The 12181-nt window shown below is 38.6% G+C and overlaps 1 protein-coding gene across 1 annotated transcript; it reads left to right on the forward strand.

Annotated features, from left to right (window-relative positions):
• The first annotated feature begins 103 nt into the window (after positions 1-103).
• Positions 104-5535, forward strand: LOC107133701 (N-myc proto-oncogene protein-like). The gene is given in 2 exon segments (XM_015475936.2): positions 104-2875; positions 4963-5535. Coding segments are annotated over 2 exon segments (1209 nt in total). The 5' UTR covers positions 104-2121; the 3' UTR covers positions 5418-5535.
• The last annotated feature ends 6646 nt before the right edge of the window (positions 5536-12181 follow it).

Here is a 12181-nt window from a genome sequence, read left to right on the forward strand (position 1 = left end):
TGGGTATGGTGTATTGAACTCAGGGGCTCCCAACCTCTGAACCATACCCCCAGGCCTATTTTGTATTTTTTATTTAGAGACAGACTCTCACTGAGTTGCTCAGCACCTCAACATTGTTGAGGCTGGCTTTGAAATTCTGATCTTCTTGTTATAGCCTTCCAAGCTTCTGGGATTCAGGTACGCACCAAAACATCTGGCTGAGAAACAAGGATTTTGAGGGAATTGTAACTATTCTGTATGATATTCCCATGGTGAAACAATAGATTAATAATAATGGCTAGACAGAGCTTTTAATAAATAAATATTTTACCAAAACTGATATTGGAATTGTAAGAAACATACAAAAACATGCTAACTGTCATTTGGCATTAGGAAAGTAAAAATTGAAAGCACAAATCGATACTGCAGGAATGGCTATCATCAAATGACAAATATTACTGAGTGTTGTCCAGAATGTGGAAAAACTGCATCACTTACACATTGCTAGTGGAAGGCAAAGTACTTCCAAAGCTTGGGGAAACATTGATTGACTACAGCAAAAGCTGTGCCCTCTGAACCTGGCTGCAGCCAAATAAAACTGTTTCCTGCTGTCTTCAGTGCCTTACCTCTTCTGTACCTACAACAGTAACAGTTTAAGATTCATATATTAGTCTGAAAACAATCAATAAATAATTAGAAAACTTGCATTTTCCACTTTATGCTAAAGTGGGCATTTATTACATGCCAGACACTCTTCTAAGCCTTTAGCAACATTTTCTCATTTAATTTCCCTAAGTTATAAGTTTACCTACGAGAAAATTATGGAACATAAGATTATAAATTTGCATCAGTTATAAGTGGTGGAAACAGAGTTTGAATCCAGACTATATGACTTCAGAGTTCAGGCATTTTTTTAAAAAAATCCTTATTTTGCTTATTTATTTTTATGTAGTGCTGAGGATCAAACCCAGTGCTTCACATGTGTGAGGCGAGTGCTCTGCCACTGAGCCACAACCCCAGCCCCAGAATTCATGCATTTAACTATTCTGCCTTACCTTTTGATAAGTCCAGGACATATATGACCCATAAGACATTGTTTGATGACCTTACAAATTACAGTGTCATAAATACCTGGGCTCCTTTAGTTCTCACATATTAAAATTGCTGAGAAATTATAAGTCATTTTTCTCATACATTCCCTAGCTTGTAAGGGATCCAGCCTAACTCCCTGCAAGATCTAATTGTCCATGTAAGATTAAAATATTTTTGAAAAATGATGCCCTCTTCACCAATTCTCCCTACTTGCCTGTCTTCCTTTCTTCCTTCCTGCCTTCCTCCCTCTCTCTCTCTTCCTTTATACATTTATTTTTTTGATGTGGATACCAGGGATTGAACTCAGGGACACTCAACCACTCAGCCACATCCCAGCTATATTTTGTATTTTATTTAGAGACATGCTCTCACTGAGTTGTTTAGTGCCCGGCCTTTGCTGAGGATGGTTTGAACTTTCATCCTCCTGGGTTGGCCTCCCTAACCAAACCACTGGATGACAGGCAAACACTACCACTCAGGCCATGTATTTATTTTTATTCTGACTTTTAATATCTGAAAAGATAAAACTTCAATGCATATACAAGGCACGCATAATACCAATTGCAGGAGGGATATAACACAATGGTGCCAGTTAAATCTTTCACAAAGCATAAACAATCTTAAGTTAGTGTGGACCTAATTAAACATCTTCAAAATACATATGTGAAAACCAGACAGAATTAAAATGAAAAATGGACAAACCAGTTATCGTACGCTGATGAGAACATTCATTCAGGCCTGTGACAGTCATCAGTCTGGATGCGCTGGGTGGATGCTGGGGAAGGGGCTCTTGGGAACTCGGTTGGAGCCAGGAGGCTCCAGCCAGGCGCAAGCACACACAGACTGCAGCCGCCTTAGGACCGCAGCCCCCACAGCCCACCTGGAGACTCCAGCACAGAATGGCCTAGGGATCCAGATCCCACCAGTCTACAAGACCAGTGGAAATTAGGGAGAGTCACGCCCTCCGCACATCCGGTAAGAAGGAAGCATCCTCCGGATTAAAGAGAACAGAGTGGAAAAAGTGCTTAGTCGCCAGCTGGGAGGAGAGCGATGCTGAGTTGCACTACGTCCACCAAGCCGGGCATGATGTACAAGAACCCAGACCTTGGGTTTGACTTGCTGCAGACTTGCTTCTACCCAGACGAAGATGAATTCTACTTCAGTGGCCCTGACTCGACCCTCCCAGGGGAGGACAGCTGGAAGAAGTTTGAGCTGCTGCCTATCCTTCCCCTGTCTCCCAGCTGTGCGTTCCAGGAGCGCAGTCCAGAACCCTCCTACAGGACCACTGAAATGCTGCAGCCGGAGGCAGACCTGTTTGGCAACCACGCCGAGGAGGACCAAGCCTTTAGCCTGTGGGCACTTGGCGGCCTGACACCCAACCCGCTCATCCTCCAGGAATGCATGTGGAGCCGTTTCTCGGTTGGCGAGAAGCTGGTGCAGGCGTTGAACAAGAAGTTGCAACACTGCCGCGGTTTGCCTGCCGCGAGTCCGGCTGCCTTGGGCCCGGGAGCGGGAGCTGGCAGCCCTGGGAGCAATGGGTGAGGCAGGATGGCCAGAGCCTGCCGTGCTGGAGAAGTCTTACCTGCGGAGCTCATGGATCCCTGCATGGTCTTTCCCTTCCCGGTGAACAAGCGGGAATCCACACCTGTGTCCATCGCCCAGGCTGGTGCCCGTGCCTTGGGTGCTGTGGTTGCTGGAGCAGCCCCAGCTGGTGCCAAGGTGACCTCCCCTCTGCACTTAGGCGGTGGCCCTGCCAAAGGTGGTGACCACAAGACCCCCGGAGAGGATGTCTTGAGTGACTCAGGTAAAGCCTTTTGTGGTCTGGCTGCCTCCCTGGAGCCATGGAGCTGAGGGTCCTGGTCCCTTCGTTACCTTTGGTGTTTTGGCTCTGGGGAGCAGGAGCGTTGGTGGTCCTGATTATTGCAAGCGTCCTCATGGTCAAAGATAGACCTCCCTGAAGTTGTTTCCACCTTCTTTGGGGACCTTAATCTGGGCTGTCTCTATTCTCACCCTGATCCCCCATCTTCATTTCAAGGAAAAGTGGGTGGCCAACCCGTGTGGGGATTAAAGGGCTGCTGCATGCTTTACTGGGAAAAAACCTGTTAGTGCCAAAGTGGAAAGGGACTCAGGCCCTGGTTATAGAAAGTGAAAGACTCCCCCAAAAGACACAAGAGCTGTACAAGATCCTACTTAGGGCACAAGAATTTAGAAGGAAACTGTATAGATGGTGGCCACTGATTTTCTTTCTCTCGCTCCCCCCCACAAAATGTGGGTCTTCCTGAAAACTAGACCCAGTTTTTCCTCCTAGCCATAATACCAGGCTTACTTTGAGATCTGAGTTGTTTTTGTAACCCAGTGCTCTTGAAGATGAGGGTGAGCACTTAGGACCCCTCCAGAAATGCAAACATCCTGGTAGGGCTCAGAGACTATTTCTTTGTGAGTATTTGCATCTTAAATGGATGGGAAGGGTTAAAAAAAACAACAAGCTTTTACCTGGAGCTCTGGGAGTTCAGAACTCCACCCAAATACTAGAATATCCCTTGTCCTTTGAGCCTGAGGCTGGGCCTCCTTGGGACTTGAGAACCACTGTTTCCACATTGCACATGGATAAAAAGTGTGAGTTTCCTTCAGGGCTGGGAACCTACCCTTCTGAGACTCCTGGAAGGGAACTTGGTGATAAGCCTGCAGTTTGAAAGGGTTCTATCCCTTTAATATCTGTGCTTTGACAGGTTTCAGTGAGGAAGCATTTCCTTCCAACAGCTGTATTCTTGGAAGAAAATCAAAACACAGACTTAAGGGGACCCACAAGAATGGAACAGCCTCCCATTTCAGTTTTAGAACAAATCCCACAAATTTTCAGCTTTCCATTCCCAATCAGATCAAGCCTAAGTTGTGTTTTGATTTTCATGCTTGAATTTTAAACAATAATTTTCTATCCTAGTGTGATAGTAAATGAGGAGAGGAGGGAAAACCCACACAAGCTGCTACACGTTTTTTGTTGCTGTTATTGTTGGTGACTTAGGAGCTGCTCCCATTAAGGAGTGTGTAGCTGCTGTGAGTTATGGCTCTGTACTTAAGATTAGACCTTTGCTTGGTGAAAAACTGCCTACTATATGAAACTCATATTTGTGAAACTAAAGTTATTTTTCTTCCTCAGTTAATTAAAGTGTTCCTTGAGTTTAAGGAGTGAAAATCAAACTCAGCAATGAGTTTCGACAAATGAGATTCCTGAAAATGCAAAGATGAAAAGGTACATGAGTCCATGGGGGCAGATTGACTGGCAATTATGCTAAAAGCTCCTATTACTGAATATCTGTCTCCTAAGCCCAGCTCTGGGCTAAGTTTATATATTCTTCACCAAATTCAAAGGTGCTGTGGTATTATCTCCATTGCAGAGCTACGAAATTGAGGCTTAGAAAGGTTCTTCTGTATCTTGCCCAGGATCTTGCAGCTAGTGTACTGTAGAGCAAGGATTCTGTCTGACCTCAAGCTCAGATTCCTTGTATTTCAGCCACTTGCTAAACGTTTTGTTGTTGTTTTTATTGTTCTTGTTTTTTATTTTGCATTTGTTTTTGTATGGTGCTGGTGTGGAGCCCAGTTCCATGCACATGATAGGCAAGTTCTCTACCACTGAGCTACACCCACAGTACCACCTGCAAAAATCTTAGAAGGAAATTGATAGTACTCTGGAGTTCTGGGGAAGGAAAAGTTATTTCCATATATAAAGAATTATACAATAAGTACATTCTTTCCACATGTTGAGGGATCCAAAATTATAGCATATCCTATTATGGCCTGCCATGAGGGAACTAGACCCAAGAATTATATATAAGTCTGTTCATTTTGCTCACACGTGTCTCACATGAATGTTCCTCCATTCTTTAATCAAAGATGAGGAGAATGATGAGGAGCAAGATGAAGAAGAGGAAATCGATGTCGACCAGCAGTACAACTATGTCATATTCTCACCCTACGTGCAGAGTGAGGTTGTGCCACTCCAGAAGAAGATCAAGAGTGAAGTGTCCCCACAACCTCTCAAGAGTTTCAACCTCCCAAAGGCTAAGAGCTTGAGCACTGGACACTCAAACTTGGGGTACCTCAAGAATCGCTGCAAACGAAACATCATGGAGTGCCAGCGCCGCCATATCCTGGGATCCAAGTTGCTCACGCTCAAGGACCTCATTCTGGAGCTGATGAAGAATAAGAAGGCCAGCAAGGTGGTCATTTTGAGAAAAGCCACAGAATACATTCACTACCTCCAGGCCAAGGAGCATTATCTTCTGCTGGAAAAGGAGAGATTGCAGGAAAGACAGCAGCAGTTGCTAAAGAAATTTGAATTCAGTTGAATGTGCTAAACCTTTCTCAAATGGGCAGTTAGTGCCACTTTGCATATTTCAATTTTTGAAAATATATTTTTTCATTGTAGATGGACAAAACATCATTATTTTTTATTTATTTATATAGTGCTGAAGATCAAACCAAGGGCCTCATGCATGCGAGTCAAGTCCCCTACTACTAAGCTACAACCCCAGACCCACATTTTGATTTTTTTTAAACAAACATTGTGTTGACATTATTAATGTTGATTTACTTTCAAATTGGGTCTCTGTCATTTGTATCTGGGAGGGGGGAAGGATGTGTGTGGTTCAACCAGGACCTGGGAGATCCCAAATGATGGGGTGCTGGGTGGCTTTTCAGTTTCTTGCATTTCACCTCCATGACAGTCATGGGAGTTTGTGACTTTGGGGCTGTGAAAGTCACCTTGTTCATTCCAGTTTTCAAAATACAGACAGTCATTCCTTCTTTTTACAATGCTGCTTAAGTTCCAGCACATTCCATGTATGGAGGTTGCCATTTGATGCCTCTGGGGAATATATCTGTAAACACCATTGACACACCTGCCATTTGTGTATGTCCTGGGTAATGACAGGAGATTTTGCAGCCAGTATCAGACTGGAAGTTCACACTTAAGTATAGTAATAATACCTCAATGTTCGAGGAGCATGTTTTGTATATAAATATATTATTAATCTCTGTTATGTAATGTACTGATTTTTACACTGCCTATATACTTTAGTATGATGCTGATACAAAACTAAATTTGATACATACATTTTTATATGAAAGTGAGTTGTGAAAGTTTTGAGTAGATATTACTTTATCTGTTTTTGAACTAAGAAACTTTCTAAAGAAATTTATTATTTATATGGATATATTTGTTCATGTTTGCTACAGAGAACTGGGTACATGCAAAGTTCTATGTTTAATTTCTTCAAAATACATACATTTAGTGCTGCATCCTATAGCTAGCACTTTGAAATACCTCATGTTTATGAAAATACATAGCAATTAAATTATGCAAAAATGGAAGACTCATTACTTAGCAGCTGATGAACTAGGCAACAGCTCATCTACATGATGAGCAGCCTTCATCTAATGGGCTTTATTACAACACTGCGACATCACAACTAAAGGATATGTATTCTTTTTTGAGTGAATATGAAAATGGAACATAAACAAAATCTCAAAAATTCTAAAGAATGAAATCATGCCATATATCTTCTCTGAACACCATGAAAGCAAGCTAAAGGTGAGGCATGGTGGCCTCTGCCTGTATTTGGCCTGGGGCAAGCAGAAGGTTCCCATATTAAAAACCAGCCTGGGTAACCCAACAAGATCCCTATAAAAAAAGTCTGTGGATACAGCTCACTCATAGAGGGCCCTTAGGTTCCATTCACCTCCAGCATCTTAAAACTAAATAAATATTTAAATTAAAAATAACATGTGTCAAAGAAAAAAATCATAATGAAAATTAGACAACTTTTTTTAAAGGCAGGACAATAGTTTTAACTGAATGCTGAATACCTAATAATAATGAAAAAATAATGAAGCAGATACAACTGTGAGACTGAAATGTTAGAGCCCCAGAGCTTCAAAAAGAAGCCTGGGGAATTAAGGAAGCAACTATTCATTTCAAGAAATAAGAGGGAAAATCACAACTAATTAAACCCAAAGAAAGTATAAACTTGTAAATTCACATATTTAAGGGAGGAAATATTGGCATCCATCTTTCAGGAAGTCTTGAGCAGACTGGGCTCTGTGGGCATAGGAAAGAGGGGTAAGCTGAAGGAGGGTTGAAAAATTCGATCAAATAATGGCTGCATGCAAAGCACTGAGCTGGGTGCTGTATCCACCCTCTACCTGAGTACTGAGCCTCCCCACTCCTCTGCACTCATCCATAGGTCCACCCTGGGCATCAATTTTCTCCTTGTCCCTTCTGCTCCAGGTGCTTAGAACTTTCCTCTTACTCCTGGTCTGGCCTCTGTTTCAACAGAGCCCCTGGGCTGCCAGATGGTCAATAAGGGTCCACCTGACTTCAAACACATACAAACTTTCCACAGCAGGGACACAGCTTCTGCCAACTCAGGCACAACTAGTATGACAGACATGTTTGTTGAACCAATGCTCTTACTGCAGAGCACCCCACCAACGGAGGATCTCCACACCTGGGGGTTGGAGCAGCTTGTGAGTGATGGATTTTCAGACAGAACACTTTATCCACTGCCTAACTCAATTCTGCGGAATACTCTCCTGAAAGTGAAGCCACAGACATGCCCTTCCAGAGACAGGGAACTCTTCTGCCTGTGCTCTCTGGCAATGAGTCTGGCTTGCTGATGTTCTCCCTGCTGAAACCTGAGTGTTCTCATTCACACCTGCCACTCAACTGAAGTGGGTTCCAGAGCTTCCAGGGAAGGAGACAGAACCTTTTAGGTCCTCAGTTCCCTTTATTCATTTTCCATCATTTTTCCTGGAAATAATAATAGGTGAAGGACACAGGACTAAGAATATGAAATGCCATCTAATCAGGGAGTTAAAACAGTTCAATGCTGATAACAAAATTCTTTTACTCTTACTAAACCATTCATCAGAATTTTGGTCATTGCTAAACTTTTTGTTTCCACATGTATTTGATTACTTGAAAAGGTAGGTAAGACAATATGTAACATTTTCTGTTTTTTTTTTTCCCAAAAATCAAAATCCTTTCTCTTTGCTGACATTATTTCCTTTCTTCTAGGTAGCTAAATTGAATGATTATTTTTTCATGTTCTTTGTAGGGTATAATGTGTGTTCCATTTTTGACACAAAGTATGTGAGAGCAGATAAAAGATGATTTAAAAATTAACTTGCATTGGACTGGGGAGGTAGCTCAGTGGGATTGTACTTGCCTACCCATGTGAGGCCTGGGTTTTGTTTGCGAGCACTGTAAAACAGAACAGAACAAAACAGAACAGAACAAACAAAACAAAACAAAAAACTTACCTCTTTTTATTAAAGAAAAACTAAAATTACTACCTTCCACAAATTCTTCTTAGCTTTAGATAAATTTTCCTATTTTTAACTTTACTAAATAATCCATGGAGATAAAAATGATAAATGTATTCCCAACTTTACATGTAAGAAAGCCTAAATGGTACAGAGGCTGTGATTCAATGGTAAAGCAATTACCTAGCTTATATGAGGCACTGGATTTGAGTCTCAGCACCACATATAAATTAATAAATAAATGAAGGTCCATCAACAATTAAAAAAATAAAAAAAGAAAGCCTATTCACAAAGTTATTGTAGAACATAACTAAATTAACACAAGAGTGAAGATTAAAACCAAGGTTTACTGATTTTAACCTAGCAGTTTTATTCTAGTAATTGTGTGAATTTTAGATTATATCATAAAAATATATGGGAAAAGTATACTCATTGGAAGAGGAGACAAAATAACAAAATATTTCACATGGAAATACAAGAAAATGAGGTCAAAATAATAGATATTTACTTCTACGATCATGGGGAAATGCTGTAATGTTTTATTTTGAAAATGTATTCTATATCTGATCATGAAATACTGGTGCCCAAGGTCAGGCTGGTTATTATGGCTATGCAAACTTTTATTCAAGGACAATATTTTCAAGTCCTGTGGAGACCTATTGAGTTGGAATATTTAAAAGATGAGAATTGAAATTTTTTAAAACATACTTTAGGCAATTTGTGCTTGAAAACATCTAGTTTCATTACTATATAAAAGTAGCAGTTTTTCAAATTTTGATATACTAAAAATATAGTATTTAGAAATGTTATTAATATGTACATATTTACACTTAATTGCTCACTTTAATGATTTTTTTTACATTGAGTGGAACTAAGGATATGCATTAGATATATTATGAAGTTATATTTGTGATAAACTTAAAAATATTTGTTGAAATGTATCAGATAAATACCTATAGAAATACACCATATGGCCATGGCTTTTACACATTATTGTTAATTTTGTAACCATACAGAATATTTTATAAATTATGTACTTTGGGCTTGTGATTCACTTGAAGGCTTGAGGTCTTGATTTTAATACCTACCAGTATAAAAGCAAATAAACAAAACTCTGTACCTTAATCTTTGTGGGTTTTTTGGGTGGTGGGGGGTTACTGGGGATTTAACCCAGGAATGATTAATAATAGTGGCAGTTGTTTCAGCAACATAGCCAGCTCTTTTTCTTATTTATTTTGAGGAAAAATGTCAGTAAGTTGCTGAGGCCGGCCTCAAACTTGTGATATACCAACCTCAGAATCCAGAGTAGCTCAGTTACAGGAGGGAACTACCTTAACTGGCTCTTTTTTTGATATTTAAGCTATTATAAGATTATGTTAACATATTTGAAATAAGAAAAATATTCCCTTTCAGATTATAGCTCTTAATAAAACTAATTATTATTATTATTTTTTTTTGCAGTGCTGGGAATCAAACCCAAGTTTCACATGCCAGGCAGGTATTGTACCCCTGAGCTATGTCCTCAGCCATTTTTTTCTTTTCTTCAGTACCAGGATTGAACTCGGAGCCTTCTGCCAAATCTCAGTTCTTGATTGTTGGTTCAAAAAATACAATCACTTCTTCTTTGTCATTCAAATGTCTTCTATATATTTACAAATTGCATCTAAGGGGTTTTTTGGCAAAATATCCATAATATGCAAATTAATGTAAAATTGTAACGCATGTATTTATATAATTGAATTGATTTGATAAATTAACTTATGATCAGTTTTTTCTTCCAGGGTTGAATCTTGGTTTGACATCACTAGTCTTTCTGAAACTGTTGAAGACATTATAGCCAAAGAAAGAGAACAGAATGCACTGTGCATGCAGCACCAGGTGTTGACTGTTTTCTTATTCTGCTTGCTCTATACTCAAAGAATAAATATTGAATCCTAGAGATCACCTATCTAAGCCTTTGTAATAGAGACTAGAAAAATGTATCTTCCCAAATTTAATTGATTTCCTTGTCCTTTCTCTACTCCCAGAGGTTGCTTGGTTTTATGGCACAATTCATGTGCTTAACTAATTTTTTTCCCTTTTTTAAAATTATTTTTGTTACCGAGAAATGTACCCATGGACTCCCACATATCAGAAAAGTGCTATACCACTGAATAACACCCAGCTCCCCACAGCCTTTTTTCCTCCTTATTTTGAGACAGACATTTACCAACTTGACCATGGTAGCCTGGAACTTGTGTGATCCACTTGCCTCAACCTCGAGTGACTTGGGTTACAGATTTGTATCACTATGTTTAGCTGCCGTTTTTTTTTTTTTTTTTCATATCCCTTCATTTTTTTTTTTAAATTTTGAGACAGGGAGGGTCTCAATCTGCTGAGCACAAAGGCACTTAGAATAAAGAGTTTTTTTAATTATCCATATATCCTTAAACCAGTTAAATTAAACAAAACCAACCATGGAAACTATGAAAAGTAGTCCACTTAATGTTCTCTTAAACATATTGCATCTATGTAGTTAAAGTGGACAAGAGCCTAAGCCCATGAACTTAAACTTGATAATCAATTTAATCCAATGTAATTATAGTTAAGAACATATATCTTAAAGTTTGTGTGTTATAATATATTGACAAACTAGTCTACACTAAACTGTCAGAGGCATTGACCACAAACTTTAGAGGCAATACACTATGCCAATCTTAGTAATTATAAGGTTGAGTTTGAGGCTCATGAAATTGATAATTACAATTTAATAAATCTATATGCACTTGCCTTTCCTTCATAATATTATAAATGATTAGGGAAAATTACATAGTATTATTTATCCTTATTATCCTACTGCCAAATACATCTGTTAGTTACATGGAAAAACTTCTATTCATGTAATCATTTTAAGAAATGAGATTATTATTCATTTGGGAATGTGTAAATAGACAAAAAACTGACCTTTCATCATTTAACTGACATATACTATTAAATATGTGTAAATCTTTATGCCTTTATTATAGTTAGAATAAAAAATAGAAGATAATTAGAATAAGCTAATACATAGATACATATTACTTACAAGAGTTCATCATACAAAATAAACTTTTGAAAATGTTGACATAGAATTATTGTACATATTCCTGGGGCACTTTGCCACATTTTGATACATTGTACAATGTACAGTGGTCAAATCAGCATATCAATGACATCAAATATTTATCATTTCTTTGTTGGAAACATTCAAAAACCTCTTTTCTAGATATTTTGAAACACAGAATAAACTGTTGTTTACCATATTCATTGTTCACTATAGAATATAATAATTTCTCTGTCTCATAATAAATTTGATTGTCCAGTTATTATGTTTCTCCATTTTGGTTTACAGATATGATCGTATTTTAAATGAATATGCATCAATTATCAAATTATCAATTCCAATTATATTGTTGCCTTTGATGTAGTTTCAGAGTAATTTTATCCTAGTCAGTACAATTTGTTAAAAAAAATTCTCAGCTTTGATACAAATCTTAAGGTTAATATATCTCATTTCCATTTGAAGAAAGGATCTACTTGAGCAACGTTTAGCTGGGAAATTCTTGGTCTGTAATTTAAACAATCAATAAAATTATCTGAATACTGACTTAAATTTTTAAGATGAAGAAAGAGGAAATAGGAAGCACAAAAGAACGTTCTCATTTATGAGTTCATTTTCATTAATGTAAATATGTTATGTAACTACGACTTGTATATATCTATGCTTAGTTACATGCAGTGATAATATTAGAGCTGGTAGCAAAATGTC

Source organism: Marmota marmota, unplaced genomic scaffold (assembly GCF_001458135.2).
Source record: "Marmota marmota marmota unplaced genomic scaffold, marMar, whole genome shotgun sequence".
NCBI lineage: Eukaryota > Metazoa > Chordata > Mammalia > Rodentia > Sciuridae > Marmota > Marmota marmota.